This window comes from Astyanax mexicanus, chromosome 1 (genome assembly GCF_023375975.1).
Source record: "Astyanax mexicanus isolate ESR-SI-001 chromosome 1, AstMex3_surface, whole genome shotgun sequence".
NCBI classification, from domain to species: domain Eukaryota; kingdom Metazoa; phylum Chordata; class Actinopteri; order Characiformes; family Acestrorhamphidae; genus Astyanax; species Astyanax mexicanus.
In genome coordinates, this window is record NC_064408.1 from 36,093,347 (window position 1) to 36,114,154 (window position 20,808).

The 20,808-nt window shown below is 37.9% G+C and overlaps 1 protein-coding gene across 1 annotated transcript in view; it reads left to right on the forward strand.

The window, feature by feature from the left end:
* Window positions 1-20,808, forward strand: part of arhgap20b (Rho GTPase activating protein 20b) — a 78,891-nt gene that overhangs the window by 40,556 nt on the left and 17,527 nt on the right. The window contains exons 10-13 of the mRNA XM_049466778.1: window positions 6,741-6,910; window positions 10,289-10,450; window positions 12,850-12,959; window positions 15,807-15,996. Of these exons, the coding sequence (XP_049322735.1) occupies window positions 6,741-6,910; window positions 10,289-10,450; window positions 12,850-12,959; window positions 15,807-15,996 (632 nt within the window). The remainder of the gene's footprint in view (window positions 1-6,740; window positions 6,911-10,288; window positions 10,451-12,849; window positions 12,960-15,806; window positions 15,997-20,808) is intronic.

Here is a 20,808-nt window from a genome sequence, read left to right on the forward strand (position 1 = left end):
GTAAAGTGGATAAACCAAACAATACTCGGCACAGGTGTGTGCGTGGAGTGTTCTTTTATACTGCAGGGCTGTGACCAAAATGGCTCCCTATTTACTAGTTAGGGCACTATTGAGTATTTCAGCCATTTTTCTTTGAGTGTCCGAATCATAAGGGGGGATTCGAACGTAATTTTGACGGCACTAAAAACTCCCATAATGCATCATGATTTATAGTAAACAGCGCTGCTTACTAAACGAGCTAAATGTGTCCCAACATGCTTTGCGGGTTTCGCTACTAAGCAACAGACAGCCGAAGAAACGGAGCGGACAGCGAGCCACTAGGGTTGCCAGATTGTTACAGAGGGATTCAGACAAAAAACAATTCTCTGGGTAAAACGTGTTTCAAATCCGCCGAACTACTGAGAAAACCACCCAAACAGAGGATGTTCATCAAATGAACAATATTACAGGGTTTATTTCAACATGATCTTAACTAAAATAACTTAATTAACTTAAATATCACTAAATACAAAAAAACGATATTTAAATGAGTTTATCTGCATGTTTGTATTATTTGTTTTGTGCCTTGTATCATTGGACACACGAAACAAAAACGTAAAAACAGTACATAAAATAATCTTGCAAGCAATGAAAGAAAGAAATACATATAATAACAAACATTAACACAGCTTCAAATTTCCGTCAGCAGGACTAAAAGCTCTGTCTCTGCAGGGTTATATATCTAACTACAACACTGATGAGTTCGATTTCCAAACTTCTAACACTTGGTAGTTTTGTTCACCTGTCAAATCACAGCGTTTCCTCCAGACAATTTCAGACACAACTCGACATTTAGCATGAAACCACCCACATCCACATCCATCTGGCAACAGTGCGAGCCGGTGTACGCTGTTAATTTCAGGTTTTCTTTATGAAGTTCAATAATGTGAGGATTATCTTTTAAAAGCGTAAATATACAGGCAGAGAAATTACTTCATGATCAGCTCAGAGCTTCACTAACTTTAATTCAGAGCTCAGTTCAGTGTGTTTATTGAGTTTTAAATATGGCTCAACCCCTCTCTCACCCACCTGTGTGTGTTTTTGCGACCAGCGCTGGCGCATAGTGTCCGAATTTACTCCTGTTTTATCACTAATTAGTGAACTACATAGTGTCTCCCTAAATAGCAGCACACTAATGAGGGAGTAGGGAGCCATTTCGGTCACAGCCCAGGTAATCAGTATTCAGGGCTTCATGGAGGAAGCAGGTGATGTGTCACGTGATCGGGTGTGTGTGTGATGTCAGCGGGTGGTGCGTTCTGGGTAGTGTAGTTGTTTAACTGAGAACCTCCTATAGAGCTGTGTGTGTGGGAGAAACAGGAGTGCTTTCAGCACCAGGCGTGACAGATAGGTTGAGGTTTTGGTGTTTTTGAAAGTGAAACTATTATCAGTTTTGCAAACCCAGCTTTTGCCTATTTTACATACAATAAACAGAAAAAAGACTAAAATAACATTGCTGTTCCTCTAAATGAGCTGCTGGTGTACCTTTATAGCATGAAAGCACAGGTCAGTATCCTCTGCTGAGATGCATAAAGAAATGTCAGTGGGCCTCTATCCATGCCAGTACACGAGGAACGTGAGCGGGAAAAAAAAAACAGGATTTTCATGGGCCCCTCTGCCTACTCGGGCCCTGGGTAGTCAGGTCCACATTTCCCCCCAGTACCACGCTCATGCGTCTGGCTCTTAAAGGGAATGAATATTGGCACACTGATTGGTTTATTTCACGCTATGCCCAAAACACACTCATAATAAAGTAAGAAAATTAGTACAGGCCTTTTGCAGGTTTCAAGCTGTGCAAGACTTTTTTTTTTTGCGCCCTCATGATACCAAAAAAACAGGACACGCCCCTAAATCCTAAATTGTGCACAGCACAATTGACCAGTGCGCTATAGATGGCTAAAATAGGGCTCTGTGTATTTTTCCTTGCCACCATGCTGCTTACTCATAAAAGGCTTGGACACGTATCTCTGTAAAGCTGCTTTATGACAACATTTGTTGTAAAAAGCGTTATATATACACAACTTTCTATATATATATATATTTTTTTTTATTGAATCTCCCATATGTGTTGAAGCAGATATGAACAATCATAGTCATTTAGGTTCATAGGTAAAAATCCAGTGAATGAAAAGGAAAAATGCTCTATTGAATTTCTCGGCTGTAGAGGATTTGTTTCCAGAATAGCGCTGTATGTGGGTTTTCTGTAGGTTCACTAAATGAATGTCAGAGCCGCCTCTTTTTTATGTTCTGGCCAAACCACATGACACCTTCCTGTCTTTTATAATTTAGTGAGTCACCAGCTGGGGGTTCTGGTCAGCAGACCTGCCTGAATGTTGTAAGAGACTGAATGCTGGCTGATAATTACAGCTCGTTTTAGGCTCTCCGGCCGGAACTGCTCATTATTTCCTCCAGTTTCACGCTGGAACGTTTGGTTTCCCATAAACGTTTGATTACACTCACAGTTCTCGCCATTACGTTTGATACCTGTGGTGAACAGTGCATATATGTGTGCGCATGTGTGTTCACACACATCCTCCTACCATAATAAGTTTTGTTACAATGCCACGCTTCTAATTAACCTCCTCAATGTCACAATTTTTCTGATTCTGTGAGTCGTTAAGACCTACGTCAAATTCAATTAGCACACTTGGCCCATGAGAAATACATTGCATCGGCTTGTCTAATATACAGGATCTGCTGTGCATACTTATAGATATTATATATAGTATTCGTATTTGTATATAGTATTCACATAGATAACAGATCTGAATCAATTCAGATATCTGGAATTGTAATTTGACTAAAACATTCATGATTTGTTAGAATCTGACTAAGTAGTTAATAATAGTAGTTAAATCGAAAAGAATAATAGAATAACAGAATAGGATCACGTTCTCACTGTTCTACTTTTCTGCATTAAAAAAGCCAGGTGTAAACACTCTTAATTTATAATCAGATCTCTCAAACAATATTTTGAGAATATTAAGAGATCTCATCCAAATTTAACACAAATGTAAACAAAGTGGGTTTTTTGTGATCATATTCCATCAGACAAGCAGAATTAAGTCCACTGCTCAGTCTTAGTCTCTCACTCTTACACTATCAATTTCCCTCAGTGTATCTTTGTGTGTGTGTGTGTGTGTGTGTGTGTGTGTGTGTGTGTGTGTGTGTGTTGTTTGTGCATGCTACTCTTTATTACTGATAGATGATGGCAGTGTTCCCTGCAATTTAAAAAGTTATTTGCATTTTCTAATAGACCAGTTACAGAAATGTGGGAACCATCTCTTGTTGAACTGTGGATTCCCCACTGTTACCCACACTGTTGATTGTTCACATTCAAATTTTATCTCATCTGCTCAGACTGGAGAGAATTAATACTGTATAGAATATGCATGTCACTCTTTAAGAATTAAGGCTCTATCTTGCACCGTGCGCAAGGCACATTGCAATGCTAATGTCCATTTTACACCCGTTAACAGTCGGCTTGAGTTTAGGAATAAATCTACACTGATGTGTGTGGTGGTATGAAAGTGAGGTGTGGTCTGGCATGTTGATATTTTGTCAGTGGAAAGCACAGGTGCGCCACTGTCTGAAACAAACCTAGACAACAGTCAGTTGTCAAAGTTAATTCCAAGCTCCAGGGCCGTGCAGAGACATTCGGAAAGGCATTTTATACAATTAATTAAATAAAAGGGCAATTTGGGGGCAGTAAGGGCACTAAGACCCAATGCTAAAATTAATGCTAAAATGCGTTTTTCTTTTTTCCACTGAAAAAAAAGAAAAATGTAAAGACTGTGTATTTGATCTAATAAAAACAGAAGCATATCTGATTTTGCTATTTAAAGCTATGTTTGAGTCAAATGAACATAGTTGTTTTATTCTATAAACTACAACAACAACAACATTCCTCCCAAATTCCAAATACAAAAAAGATGCAGAGCTTTCAGACCTCAAATAATGCAAAGAAAACATATTCATAAAGTTTTAAGAGTTCAGAGATTAATATTTGGTGGAATAACCCTGGTTATTAATCACAGTTTTCATGCATCTTGGCATCATGTTCTCCTCCACCAGTCTTACACACTGCTTTTGGATAGTTTTATGCCACTCCTGCTGCAAACATTTTAAGCAGTTCAGCTTGTTTTGATGGCTTGTGATCATCCATCTTCCTTTTAATTATATTCCAGAGATTTTTTAAGTGCTCTCTTATTCTTTTTTTCCAGAGCTGTATATACTTCTTTATTCTGCTTTTAGACTAAACATACATTTTATATGTAAATATATTCATTTTTCACAAAAGGTGATGAGCTAAATACATTTTATTGTATGCTTTTTTTTTATTTACTCTGTCCCAAAATAGTGATAACTACACTGAGACTTGAACAACTTCATGACTGCATAGCTTATGTAATGTTAAATTGGTATGCTATACATTATTTCATAAAGCTTACCTTTTTTACCAATTTGTTTGACTTTTTTTTTTTGAAAAAGAGTATATGATACATGATTTGGATATTTTCGTGTCTGGGGCAATTTTGGAAATAATTGGGTCAAATTTCACTCATAATGAGTTAGAAATTAGCCGAATAGAAGAACCTTTTAAAATGGTTTCTATAATTTAGCCATATTTAAAAAACAGATGATGAAAGTAATGTAAGCAGTCTGAAGTGCTGCTGCTGGTTAATTCAGCATGAGTGCCTGCACTTCTCAGAAGATGAGGTCTGTAATGATGTGGCTTATTAGACAGGCTGAGCTCTTTAATTTCTTTGATCTTCTGCCCTGAGAGTGCGGAGTACGGTCTTTATTATGTATCTGAAGACTCCTTTTGAGTTGCAGAAGAAAACTGAGGGGAATTACAGAATGAATACTAGGAGAGCCACTCAGCATGGTCCTGTTTAAAATAGGCCCAGTCAGTAAATGATGAGGCCTGCTGTGTACGTTCACCTGAAGCACTACGAATAAACACAGGTCTTTTTACCATTTAGAGTAAGAAGGCCAGTTAAGAGTTCAGGTCAACCTTCACTAAAAATAATGATTGAAATAATGAGTTCATAATTTCCCAGGGCTTGTCTGTGTCATGCACACGGCAGTTGTAAAGAAAAAAACACTTTTATTTATTCTAGATATAATTTAGCAGTGATTTAGGGTGTGTCTTTGTTTTTGCTATCGTAACGAAAGGAAAAGTACACCTTGCATGACTCAAAGCATGCAAAAGGCATGAACATGTGTGTTTTGGGCGTAACGTGAAATAAAGCAATCAGTGTCTCACTTGCCATTCTCTTGAAGAGCCAGGTGCGCTCTGGAGGATTAATATTTTAATGGCGCAGCACTTCTGCACTTCTCAACACAGTAAACTGATTGCGTGTTCATGTTGTTACAGGTACAGCGATGTTATTTTATTTTGTATTCTGTTTATTATTAATGTAAAAGTAGGGTTTACATCGCTGCACACATGTTTGGCCAAGATAGCAAGGAACGCCTGAGGGTTGAGTGTTGTCAGGGTTCAAATCAGTCAGTGGCGCACCTGACACACCAGAAATTTACCTGAACACACCTCATTTCCAGACCACCACGCCCATCAGCGTAGATACATCTCTGGAAAAAAAATTAACTACTTAAAAGAAAAAAAAAACTACTTAAAAAGTAAGTGTTTCTTTGATTTTACCAAATTGAAAACCTCTGGAATAGAATCAAGAGGAAGATGGATGATCACAAGACATCAAACCAAACTGAACTGCTTAGATTTTTGCACCAGGAGTGGCATAAAGTTATCCAAAAGCAGTGTGTAAGACTGGTGGAGGAGAACATGCCAAGATGCATGTGATTAAAAACCAGGGTTATTCCACTTAATATTTATTTTTGAACTCTTTATGAATATGAACTTTGCATAATTTGAGCTCTGAAAGCTCTGCATCTTTATTGGTATTTCAGCCAATTCCCCATTTCCTGCAAATAAATGCTCTAAATGACAATATTTTTATTTGGAATTTGGGAGAAATGTTGGCTGTAGTTTATAGAATAAAACAACAATGTTCATTTGATAAACCTATAAATAGCAAAATCAGAGAAACTGCTTCAGAAACTGAAGTGGTCTCTTAATTTTTTCCAAATTATTCACATGCACTGTTGCTATTAAAACGACTAGTGACACTTCCTGCACAGGGTGAAAGATAGGGCCCTTAATGTGTTTGGTGTGCATGTTTTGCTTAATTTTTTTAGGGACTAAAAAGATTAAATTGATGAGAAAAAAATTCATTTAGTTATAAACTACAACTACAAATCTACACACTTCACTTAGCTTGCATAAACCAATTCCACATTAGGGTCATGCATATTAGTATCATATGCATAATTATGTACTGTAAAAAGGAACCATGCCAACAAAAACATGAATTTTGGGTTATAAATTCAATTAAATATAATTGTATTGCACTGAATACACAAATTAACAACTGGACAAAGCTATATTGAGAGATTATTAAAACACATTTACATACTCAAGAATTATTCATTAAAAAAAAAAAAGAATTCTGTTAAAAAATGTTACTTGTGGCAACTTTGAAGGACATTTTCATGTTTCAAGTTATTCCTACTATATGTTTGGTTGACTCAAAATTGTATTTCTACACATACTGTAGTTTATTAAGTGTATAGTTTAATAAAAAATAATAATAATAATAATTGGTAATTTTCTGGTTCTTTAGGTTCTTCTCTGAAGCACAAGAGGAAAAAATCTCTCATTGGATGGGCTCTGAGACGAGGATATAGCAGCCAATCAGAAGGGAAGAATCAGCCTGACTCCGCCTCCAGCAAGCTGTTTGGTCAACCACTTACTTCTGTTTGCACTGATGGAAATCTGCCCAGACCAGTTATGGTGAGCACCTCACTAGTTTTGTATAACTAGATATTATCTTTGATTTGACAAGATATAACTGATGCTTTCAGAGGAATGCACCAGTCTAAACACAGCTGTAGAAGTTTGAGACATTTTGTAAATTTCTTGTGTGAGGACTAGCAAACACAGCCTCTGTAGTTAAGCAAACATAAACCACAATATAACACTATATATTTTAATATAGTGTTATATAATTACTGTTTCATATTCCTTCATAACAAGAAATATAATAGATAAATGTAAAATCGGATCCTTACTGATCCTAATATTGATTAGTAAACCAGTCCTGAGGCATGTCAACAGTTTAAAGTAGGAAATGTCAGCTTTTCAGATCCTCTGAATGCAAACCTTGCAGAAAATCTCATCAGTCATGACTTCCTTTAACAACTGTCTAAAATAAAATAAAAAATAAAATGTGGTCAATAGCTATATCAAGGCAGGGGAAAGGTGGAGAAAAAAAAGATTAACAAGCAAATTTTTCAGTGTTGCAGCATTGCAGCATTGCTTACACACATGTAATCTTAATGGAAAAGCCACAAGAAGGAAATCTTGCCTTATCTGTAGCTGCCATTGGGAAATGTGTGTTTGGAGAAAAAAAAACACTGGTTTGAGGACAGATTGGATTAGACAAAATACAAAAAAATTGAGAGAAAAAAATCAGAGAAAAGATAGACGCACCGTTCACTTGTGTGCTTTCTACAGCGACAAAATAACAGAAAATGTCCATCTGGCTGCACTTCTCTAAGAAACAAAAAGCCATTAAGTACCTATAGCTTCTTCCTGTAACCTCTGATCATGTGCTCTCTACTTAAATCAAATGTTTTTCTATAGTGATCTATTTTTTTTTCAACTTAATGAATAATTTAGCTTCAAAGTAGCTTTACAGAAGTCTGCCAGCATTAGATACTATGCTTTATTGAGCACCTATCTAAGTGTTTCCTTCAGCCCAGTGTTAATTTTAGCCCGATCAGGTCGGATGCTGCTAAATTTCCCGATCAGGCATAATTTTAGCTTCATTGCGCCGTTTGTCGTGCAGTTCGAGAGGGAAAGCGATGTCCGATTAACTGGGCAAACGAGCTGCGAATGAGCAGTCGGCCTCGAGGAGGGATCTCTGTCATGCCAGAATTTTTGATTGCTTGTCTCACAGTGTGAGCTGTCTTTCGAGCCAATCTCTTAATGTCACGACCAGTTTTACCAAAATTCACGGCAAATATACCCAAAAATACACCTTTTGTTTGGCATGATGGCCCCTTGATATGGGGATCTTGCAAAGCTATGCGCTTTCTCAATATGTTCTGCTGATCCAAATGCTTGTACACAGAAAGAGCTCTGCATATGGGCTGCGTCTGACGTGCAGCATGAGCCCCTATGCCGCAGCATATGAATCGCATGCAGTGTTGTGCCAGTTCACAGCTTTTCTGAACTAGTTCAAGTTCAGTTCATACATGTTCAAAGTGAACAGTTCACGTTCAAAGTTCACAATTTTAATTCTGAACTAGTTCAAAGTTCAGTTTATTTTATTCATATGCAAATAAATACTTTTTTTTACACTACAAGTTAGAAATCACTATACGATCTTTGAAACTGCTCATTGTAGACATTTGCTCATGACACTGCAATTGTGGGTTTCTTACCAGGTGATGAAAATGTTCATAAGGAGAATCAGTGTCTGTCTCCGTGCATCACTTCCACTAGCTATTTTGTTTAAATTGCAGCGCTTTCTCTCACTCTTGTCATTGGTCTCTCTCTCTCTCTCTCTCTGTATCTCTCTGTATCTTTCTCTCACTCTCTCGCCCTCGCGCTCCGCGCTTTCGTCGTCGGTCTCTCTCTCTCTCTCTCTCTCTCGCACTCGCACTCTGCGCTCTCGTTGTTGGTCTCTCTCGCTCTCTCTCTCTCTCTCTCTCGCCCTCGCCCTCCACGCTCTCGTTGTTGGTCTCTCTCTCTCTCTCGCCTTCGCTCTCGCACTCCCCGCTCTCGTCGTTGGTGTCTCTCTCTCTCTCTCTCTCTCTCTCTCTCTCTGTATCTCTCTCTCTCTCTCGCCCTCGCGCTCCGCGCTCTCGTCGTTGGTGTCTCTCTCTCTCTCTCTCTCTCTATCTCTCTCTACCTCTCTGTATCTCTCTGTCTCCCTCGCGCTCCGCGCTCTCGTCGTTGGTGTCTCTCTCTCTCTCTCTATCTCTCTCTACCTCTCTGTATCTCTGTCTCCCTCGCGCTCCGCGCTCTCGTCGTTGGTGTCTCTCTCTTTATCTCTCTGTATCTCTCTCTCTCTTTCGCCCTCGCGCTCCGCGCTCTCGTCGTCGGTCTCTCTCTCTCTCTCTCTCTCTCTCTCTCTCTCTCTCGCCCTCGCACTCTCGTTGTTGGTCTCTCTCTCTCTCTCTCTCGCCCTCGCGTTGTTGGTCTCTCTCTCTCTCTCTCTCTCTCTCTCTCTCTCTCTCTCTCACTCGCCTTCAGCCTTGTGCTCCGTGCTCTCGTCGTTGGTCTCTCTCTCTCTCTCTCTCTCGCCCTCGCGCTCCGCACTCTAGCCAACGTTCATTTACAGGGATGTCTGCCGTTCATGACACATAATGTGAACTAATTCACCTTCAAGTTCTTTATTAAAAAATGTGTTGCATTCGGTTCAACGTTCACGAAAAAATGAGCGTGTTCAATGAACGCGTTCTTTTGAACTCGTTCACGCACAACACTGATCGCATGCATTGTTCGTACGCAACAAACGATTTAAACGTGCAGTGTGAAAAAAAAATCATACCGTGTACGCGTGGCTTAACGAAAGCTATGGCGAGAAACATTTGTTGGTGACCTATTTTTCATGATGCAGACTAAATAAAAATGAATGATGAAATGTATTCCACTTTTCATCAGTCAAAGACTGATGACACTATTATGAACCGCACGGCTCAAACCCATCCCAACATGTTGTCACTGCCAAGGTTTTAAGAGCGTAAGCTGACATGGGTTTGTTGCGGTCATGGTGTGACTCACTGCTGATTGCATGCGGAGGCACACAGGCGCAAGCCACACGTACTGACGCTTTCACGCTTGTGGGATATGACAGTCCTGAAGTATGAATTCGGTTTAAAGGCTAATGAGATTCAGTTTATTTTCATTCGGGCTGCAGTGATGCTGTCATTCACCAGCCTGTAACACTGCATTCTCTCCTCGCGGCAGCATTCGCTACACAATAAAGGTCAGTTAAAGTCAGGTCCTTTTAAATGAGGCTCTCTACTGTACCTGATTTTATATTCTTAATTTGTTCATAACCTTTATGTGTACAGTATGTGTGTGTTGCACGATATATCATGTTATAATGGCATGTGTGTGCATGTGTGTGTTTGTGTGTGTGTGTGTGTGTGTACACAGGATCTATTGTGTGTGCTGTACCATGAGGGTCCTAAAACTCTTGGAGTATTCCGCCGTTCTGCGAACGCCAAAAACTGCAGGGTCCTAAAGGAGCGACTCAACTCTGGACATCACGTTCCGCTGCATGGAGAATCTGTATTCACAGCCGCATCCCTTCTTACTGTGAGAACCAGCCTGTTCACACTCAATTCAGATTCACACTTAATCCAGATTTAGATTCACACTTACTATAATTTGGACCTGCTCTTTATTGTTCCTTCTGCAGATGCGCCTTGATGCAAATATTTGCCTAGCACAAATTTACGCTTGATCCGGGTTCACGCTAAATCCATTTTTACACTTAATTAAGATTCACATTTAACCTATTATAGTATTTTTTTTTTTTAGAATTGAGATTCACAGTTACAGATACAAATGACCTCTTGTTTCAGATGACACTTGATGCAGAATTACTCTTAGCCCAGGTTAATCCAAATTCACACAATCCATCTCTAATATCTTCGTTCAGGTCTAAGTCTAAGTCATCTAAGTCACATATTTTTCCCCACTCATTGTGAATGTTGTCATGTTGTGTTTAATAAAACCATGCAAACATATTATGAACGTATTAGTATTATAAACGTATTAGTTTAAGCAGACTATGTTTGTCTTTTGTTGATTTAGATGAAAATTAGAACACATTTAAAGACCAGTTAAGCCAGAATTCCAAGTAATTCCAAAGGGTTCACATACTTTTTTCTTGCAACTGTAGTTTGAAGGTGAAATTAGAGTCAGGGGATTTCAATCAATGGGATGACTATCAGGTGTGAATAGGATCTATCAAAGCCTGCTCATTACAGCACATGTTTGTGGAACTGTATCATGGCACAAACAATAGGAGATTTCTAAGGACCTCAGAAAAGTGGTGGTAGTATCATGGTTTGGGTCTGTTTTGCTGCATCTGGGCCAGGACGGCTTGCCTTCATTGATGGAACAATGGATTCTGAGTTATATCAAAAAATTCTAAAGGAAAATTTCTTTTTAGCCAAATATTTGCTTTCTGCTGATGTTTCGAGGCAGTCTAGGGTTATTAAGCTGTGAAAATGATGTGATTTTAGTGTTGCATGCTGGCACACCTTTGTAAAATGTGTCTGGGGCGTTTGCTTGCTTTACTCTGGATGCTTTGCTACTGCTGCGGCTGTGGAGAAGAACTTCAAATAAATCCGCCACGCTGCTTCCTTTAAAAGCAACCATTTTTAAACATCTTAGAGGACTTGTTTGGTCTGCGTCCGTCAGAGGTGGAAAGTAATGAATTACATTTACTCACATTACTGTAATTGGGTAGAGTTTATGAGTAATTTGTCATTTTTAAAGTAGTTTTTAAAATAGGTAATTTTACTTTTACTCAAGTATATTCTGACACAAGTAATTTACTTTGCTACACTGGAAAACTCCCAATTACTGAGTAAAAAAATGCTTGGGGAAAAAAACAATTGGCACGGATGCTCTCGTGTGGAATAACGAGACAATAACGTCCTCATGCAATACAAAATGTGCCCTGCCGGACAGAGCTGTCAGCTTTCAAAACTTCCACATCAAACCTGCGAACGCATGTGGTGTAAGTACTTTTATCACTAAACAGTCTGCTTAAATGTTAAAAAAGCATGTAAATAGCAGTTAAAGCACAGCAATGGCAAGTTAAAAAATAATAATGAAGTGTAAAACTATACAATTACAGTTTAGTCACCTATATTACCATAACTTTTTAATAGTAAAGAAAAAAATGGATCACATGACACTCGTTTTATGGGGTGGTCTGAACAAATACTGCCTGAAAGGTCCAAATTATTATGTGGAATAATAGTTTATTAAAAACTATTTAATTTATGATTTGTTTTTACGTTTTTACATCAAATAATTAAAAGTAACTATGTAACTTTTACTCAAAGTACATTTTAAATTGAGTACCTTTTACTTTTACTTGAGTAGATTTTTAGATGGGTACTTTTACTTCTGCTTGAGTAGAATTTTAGCAAAGTAAAGGTACTTTTACTTAATTACAATTTTTCAGTACTTTTTCCACCTCTGGCGTCCGTTGCTACAAAACTGAACTAATTCACAAAAGCTCCAGCTTTCCCCTAATCACGCATTTCCCTGAAATTGTTTTTCTTAAAAACACACCGTAATTAACTGTAAATTCAAATAAATGAATAAAAAAAATTGCTAAAGTAATCAGTACTTTAAAATTGTAACAGATATTTCACACATTTATTACTTGTTGAACTGTCTTGCAACATGGCAATACAAATGATAATAATAATAATAATAATAATAATAATAATAGTAAAACCTAATAGCATGTCTGTATACGACCATTAGCAGGAGAATACCTAAAATGTATATGGATATAAAAAAAAGTCTCACCAGTGTTTTGATTTTCTGTTTGTGTTGCAGTGAAGCATGTTCTGTCGGCAGCTGTGTGATTTTTAGTTCCGGAATATAGAGGAACAGATTGTCTATGTTGCTATAGAGACTCTCTATAATTACACAGTATGTTTAAACATGAGTCTGTCTGTGTGTAGGAGTTTCTGCGTAAGCTGCCAGGCAGTGTGTTAGGGTGTGAACTGTATGAAGATTGGATGGAGGTGATGGACACTGACGACCTGCAAGACAGATACGCCTTAGCCAAGAGGTGACACACACACACACACACACACACGCACACACCCCACCAGGAATACGTCATTAGGAAAAAGGCATTACCACACACATGTGACCGATGGCATCTGGCTAAAAGTGCCACACCCACATTCTATGCAGGAGGTCAGTGCATTGTTCTGTAACTTCCATGGGATTTTCTGGCAGTGTAAAAAAATAATAGTTAAGCAAAATCTAGATAACGTCTCAGGTAGAGCTTGTAGAGACTGAATTGGAGGTGATTTTGTTTCAAATAAAAAGCAATACTTCATTATATCATTTCTGGGAGCAGGTGAGACAAAGTGTTGAGCTGATATGGAGTTCTTCAGAGCTGCTGCAGTAAAATTGTGAATCAGATGACATAATTGTTTTAAGTGTCAGTTCAGAAGATGGATTATGGGGCAGCTATAATTGTATCTAATATACGGCACAGTCCATAATGGCGGTTAAATTGGCACCAGAAAAGTGCTATATGCTTCCCACAGTGTAGCAATGACATGCATACCTTCAGACCCAAATCCATTGGGTTTTAGTTGTGAGTTGGAAGAACACCCAGTTCTGTGCAAAATTCTTCATCGTGTCTGTAATGTTCACTGAAAAATATCATCAGTTTCTACTGCTGTATCCACACTGCTTATCTTTTTCAGGGGATTAAAACGGAAAATGTGCAATGTTGACATTGGATTTTAAAAAATGACTTCTACCTTGACCATGATGTCACAGTATATATGAAAAACACCAATTCTATATTCACGATATCTTAAAAATACCATCGCAAATCAGATAAATTGTTAAAATAAAATATTTCATGTATTATTATACATCCATTCCTACATTTTATACCTGCAACACATTCCAAACAAAGTTGGGGCGGTGAAGCTTTTCCACATTTTTCAATGTTGCCATTCCTTCTCACAACATTTATAAAGGGCTTTTGACACAGAGGATACCAAGTGATGAAGTGTTTCAGGGGCTAATTTGCCTCATTGTTCCTTCAAAGACATCTCTAGGTGTGCAACAGTAGGGGGTTGCTTTTAAAACTCTCCACACATTCTCTGTTGTCGACACCCAATATGCCTCTGTAATGTGTGCAGCATGTGGTTTTGCATTGTCTTGTTGATCTGTAACAAAAGAGAAAACACAGGCACGGGGAAACGCATTGTATGAGGATAATCCATCAACACTCAGCACAGGTGAAGTGGAGTGAGGGGTTTATATAGACCAGTGAGCAGGTGTTTAGAATTCCAGGGATTTGCTTCCTGGAGGGGCCTGTGCAGGGTCATGTGATCGTGAGTGTCAGTGTGTGGTGCATCCTGGGTATCGTAGTCAGGAGACTGGAGATCGCATGCAGAGCTGAGCGTGGAAAGACAGGAGCGCTTTAAGCACCAGGTTTGATGTAAAGAACATTATTTCTCCTGCATCTTCTTCCCATCTTTGCTCCACAAAGGTTTTTGTGGTTACAGCTTTTGTACCAAAACATTATAATTATCTGTTTAAAATACCTAAAATATCTACCTCATTACTAGGCCTACATTTTATCGTTCCAACTTGTTTGAATGTGTTGCAAATCTGAAATGCAGGAATGGATGTACAGTACCAGTCAAGTTTGGACATATTTTTAATGTTTAATGCAGTGGTGTGCAGTAACAAGGCTTTTTAACATAATGTGACACAATATCTGTCCGATTTGCAGCCGCAATTCCATGATAGTTAGCTAACTATTAAACTAATCCAGCATGCGATCGGTTTTACACTAAGCAACGCGTAACACCTTCAGCACAGCGCTGAGAAGTGTCAGATAAATGCCGGAAAATGCCGGAGAAGGGGTTAGACAGCCATGGATTGGTTAGATTGTCCTTTGACTTTGCTAATAGTTTCATTACTACACCCTTCTCAAAATCAGCAGAAGGGGCACACTGTCACGTGGGGGCAGAAGCCATTTTAAAAAGCTTTGATTGGTTAAAACCGCTGTCAGTCAGATAAGAGTCCTGTAGCAACTAAAAAATGCAAACCAATGCTTTGAATTAGTTGCCGTTTTTTTATTTTAGTTAATTTATCAAATTAATTCCTATACTATTACAATAGCTATTATATATATTTCCTGATTAAAAATTATGTAATTATTTACATGCACTTATCGTCACCCCTTCTCTGAAGGGTTAGAATGGCCTCACTGCACACCACTGGTTTAATGTCATTTAGTGTTTTTATTTTTTTAGTTAATGCTGAAGTCATCCAGACTATGAAAGAACACATAAGGAATCATATAGTAACTTAAAAGTGTTAAACAGATTAGAACGTTACTCAAATAGAGCTATTTACTGTATAGCAACTCTACTTCTGTACAACACAACTGATGCTCTCAAACACATTAAGAGGTGAAAAATTCAAGCAATTAATTCTTGGCGAGGTCAGCACAGCTGTTAACTAAGAGCCATACCAGGTGACTCTACCTCAATAAAAACTGACTGAGAACATGCAGAAATGTGTAAAGCTGTCAGCAAGAGGTAAATATAAAATATATTCTGCTTTGTATTGTATAACACTGTTTTGTTTACGAAATAATTATATATATATTTATTCTCATCCTTTATATTAATCTACAATACAATTTTGAATTTAAGGTTTGTCTAAACCTTTAACTGGTAATTAAGTCAATCAGACAAAACCTGAAATATACTGACTTCCTGCTGTTGGTAGCAGCTGTACCTCAGGACGGATGTTTAATAGCGGGTGTAAGACGGGCCTCAATTTGTGTTGAATCCGCCTCCTGCTGGCGTTTCCTGCTTGTTTATTTCTGAGCATGCATTGTTTACCTTCTGTTTTGTTTTTGTATGTGTAGTGTATTAGAGAAGTTACCTCAGGAGAGCCGCTCTCTGCTGTGCTACGTGTTCGGAATTCTCCACTCTATTCACAAACACGCGGACGTTAATCAGATGACTGCAGCTAACCTGGCGTTATGCATCGCACCTAACATGCTGTGGAGATCATCGCCTAGCAGCGCAGAACAGGAGAGTCACAACAACCTGGAGGTAATACACATTAATACATAATTTCCTATTTTATCCAAAAATCAACAACAAAAATTAATTTTACTGTTTTAGAGCAAAAGGAGGACACTGCATAGAATTCGTATTTAATGGATGTCTTATTTATGTTGGTGGAACCACATTGAGAATATCGTGTTAAGAGAGTGTAATAAATGTTTGTCATTTTTTATGAAAAGGCCACAATTATTATTAAGTAATATAACTACTTTGTAAAATTGTGATGAGCTGTAAAGTATCTGAGAAGGCACAATATGTAAAACCTTGAAGACCCTATTGTGTTCCACACACTGGAAACGAAACATTTGTCATCAATTAAATTAATTTAGTAAACTTTACCTTGTTTCCAAGAAAATCTTTATACTTTTGATACTTTTTAAATGTAAAACCTCAAATAGTTTGAAAAACGCATGGCCCTTTAGTTATAATAACTTAAATCACTTAAATTACAGGTTAAATAACACTGACCTGAGTAAAACAATGCATTTACATAAATGAAGTGAATTTCACCTAATCTATAACATTTTATACATCTTTAACTTTCAGCAAGAATACATCCCAGGACTGGCAGCTGGTGTCAAGGTCCAAATTTGGACCTTAAATTTGTAAAGTAATAATGATCGACAGCATAAATCAGAGAAAATCTTAAATTGCTCTTATAGCCTTCAACAATGACGTCCAGTAACTGTTCCACTAAATACAACACAAATTATATATAATATATATATATATATACAGTGCCCTCCATAATTATTGGCACCCCTGGTTAAGATGTGTTCTTTAGCTTCTCATAAATTGAGTTTTGTTCAAAATAATATAGGACCACTGTCACGTCTTAGCCCTGTCTCATGTCTGTTTGTGTCCCACGTGACCTGTGCCCCTGTGTTCTGTCTCAGTACTTTTCCATGTGTTTCTCATTTGTAGCTCCGCCCCTTCCCCAGGTGTTTCCAATTCTAGTGTGTTTGTGTTACTATAAATAGCCCTCCTCTGCCACCTTGTCCTCCGTCGGTCTTTGCACCTTCCCATGTCGTTTTGTCTCTTTCTGTGTTTTATAGCTTCGCTCAGTGTTTACCTTGTTTTCTTAGCCTTAGTCCCTTGTTTCACGTTTATCTTCTTGTATATATATATTCCCTGTTTATTTTCTCATTATTATCTCTAGTTGGTTTAGTTTATGTTCTTTAGTTTCTCTCGTTTGTTTTGGTTTTTGGTTATATGTTTATCTATTTTCCGTTATTTAGTTTATTCCCCAGTTCCTTGTATATATCTCCCTGTTTTATGTTTACGTGTTTATTTGTTGCCTGTCTCTTTGTTTATCTTTGTTATTTATTTATTAAATTATTCGTTTCGCTCCTACCTGCACTCCTCGTCTCCCTGCCTGGGTCATTTCGTGACAACCACGATGGGAAAAAAAGAGTAAAGTCCAACCTTTAACTCAAGTAAATTTTAAGGGGGAAATAAAATCCCTGACTAAGAAATAATTATTCTTCATAAAATCACCTGTTCCACAATTATTGGCACCCCTAACAATTCTTAGGAAATAAATTTAATAAAAGTATTTCTGGCACTTCTACAGTAGTTTACGAAGTTGATCAGAGTATGTAGGAACATTTAATTAGTAAAACTTCCTGTTTCCCTGGGGTATAAATATGATGTGACACAGAGGCCATTTATCTTCAACATGGGAAAGACAAAGGAACATACCATTCAAGTGAGGCAGATGTGTGTTGACCTTCACAAGTCAGGCAATGGCTACAAGAAAATCGCTACTCGCCTACACCTGTCCATATCTACTGTCAGAGGAATTATTAAGAAGTTTAAAACAACTGGAACAGTGGTAAACAAGCCTGGACGAGGACGCAAGTTTATTTTGCCACCACGCACAGTGAGGAGGATGATAAGAGAAATAAAAAGTTCTCCAAAGCTCACTGTTACAGAATTGCAACAAATGGTAGCTTCTTGGGGTCACAAAGTCTCCAAAACAACCATCAGGCGCTATCTACATGCCAACAAGCTGTTTGGGAGGCATGCACGGAAGAAACCATTTCTCACTCACAATCATAAACGCAAACGTTTGGAGTTTGCTAAGCGGTACTGGGACTTCAACTGGGACCGTGTGCTTTGGTCAGATGAAACAAAGATAGAGCTTTTTGGCAACAAATGCTCTAAGTGGGTCTGGCGTAACACAAGAGCTGAGTATGCAGAAAAGCACCTCATGCCCACTGTGAAATACGGCGGGGGATCAGTGATGCTGTGGGCCTGTTTCTCTTCTAAAGGCCCTGGGAACCTTGTTAGGGTGCATGGCATCATGAATGCTCTAAAATACCAGGACATTTTAAAACAAAATCTGGTGGCTTCTGCCCGAAAGCTGAAGATGGGTCGTCACTGGGTCTTTCAGCAAGATAATGACCCTAAACATGTGGCCAAATCTACACAGAAATGGTTCACCGCACACAGAATCAAGCTCCTCCCATGGCCATCTCAGTCCCCAGACCTCAACCCCATTGAAAACCTGTGTGGTGAGCTGAAGAGGAGAGTGCAGAGGAGAGGACCCAGGTCGTTGGATGATTTAGAGAGAATGTGCAAAGAGGAATGGTCAAAGATCCCTCTTTCTGTATTCTCCCATCTTGTGAAACATTACAGGAGAAGATTAGGTGCTGTTTTGTTGGCAAAAGGGGGTTGTACAAAGTATTAACATCAGGGGTGCTAATAATTGTGGCACACATGATTTGATGTTAAATAATTATTTCTTAATGTGGGATTTTTTTCCTACTGAATAAATTCACTTGAGTTTAAGGTTGTATTTTACTCTTTTTTCCATCGTGGTCCTATATTATTTTGAACAAAGCTCAATTTATGAGAAGCTAAAGAACACATCTTAACCAGGGGTGCCAATAATTATGGAGGGCACTGTATATATATATATATATATATATATATATATATATATATATATATATATATATATATATATATATATATTATAATTTGTGTTGTATTTAGTGGGCTGTCAACGTTAAATTTCCTGCGTAATTTGCTGCGTCCGGTTTTGACCCAGCTATCAAATATACTTCTTAATTAACTGCAGTTTAATCTGATATATTAGAAAACATTATAAAACATTGTGTTTGAAACACGCTGGAACGCAGAATCTTCTCTCTATATTTACTTTCACGTCACACAGCTCTGACCAATCAAAGGAAACAATGTGCTCGCCTGGTTTATTGGTGCGTATTTTGGTGTGCTTATGTTTATGCCTGTGTGAAGTAAACAAACTCATCTACTAATCTACTAAAAAAATAAAGCTTTTAAACTGTAATTCAAATATCATTACAACCATAAAAATTAAAGCAGGTTCGTAAAGGCATGTTATGTATGTGCAAGTGCACAATTACATAATTATATAATTAACTATGTCATTATATACCTACATAATGGGTTACATGTACATACTACTCTGTGCCCTCACTCTTTAAAGGCGAGGGTCGACAAACTTGACCTTTACACCACAAAAGGTTCGGTTCAGTACATATTGCTCATCCATACAAATCATAACTGCTGATAATAAAAACCCTCTCCTGTGCACAGCGAGAACAGAGAAAACGAGAGGAGCTGCCCGGGAGTGAAAGAGGAAAGAGCCTGAAGGAGGAGGAGGAGGGGAGAGAGAGAAAGAGAGAAAGAGAGAGAGAGAGAAATTGTGAATGAACGTGGGGGAGGAGAATTATGTTTCTAGTGTGCTCTTGCTCACATCGGAAGACAGCCTGCTGGTTTTGCCTTATTTAACATAGGTAGGGGGGATGAAGCTGGCCTTTCATCAAAAATCACAGCAGTGTGTGTCACAGGGCTTGTATAATGTACGTGTGTGCACATGTACTGCTGTGTCTAGTCTAAAAAAAAAAAACAGCATTCTAGTTTTAATATTAGTTTAATAATATTTCTTAATATTTAAAATTAAATGAATGAAAATCCTTTGTATATTAGCCAAAAAGAGGCACATGATTATCTTATAGTAATTTTTGTACTAAAAAAATTAAATAAAATAATGCCACTCTAAAATCAATAACTGTTTAACTGTGAGCTCAGAGAAGCTGTAAGTAGTTATGTACTAATTTTGAGAGACTGGTGGTAAACCAGTCTCAAAACAGTTTGTCATTGCCATCCAATCAGGTTTAAAACCCTGCAAAATAGACTGTTTAGACTGGCTAGGTGCAAGACAGCAATGAACTCGAACCCAAAGTGTTTTTCATATCAGATCATACTACATTTACGCCGTAAAAAACGCAAGTTAAACCATACCTGTCAAGTTTTGGACTTAAAAATAAGGGATTTTTTTCCGCCGCCCCAACAGCCCAACCGAGGGCTAAAAATTAATATGTATATATATATATATATATATATATATATATATATATATTTAATAGATTTAAAATTTAAATTGAAGGGTGCACAAATTTACAAAAAGGACATGGATCAGATATATTCCATAAGTAAATAATAGTCCTAAGGGGCCTACACAATTAATAATCTTTCATTAATACTTTCTATCGTTCAGTCCACTCCTGATCAGTTCAGTTAATTTCAGCCCTCTCCACATTTTCTCTCTCTCCAGCTCAACCATCTCTTCTACCCCTTCTAAATAATACATTACACCACAATACTTGAGATTTAAACAAATTCTAACAAACCCTAAAACTAGCCCTGAACTAATAGAGTTTGGAAATTATAGTTATTGGCTGATCAGGCACATCAGGGCAGGGCATTATATGTATGTAGATTTTTCTCAAACCCTGAATATCTATC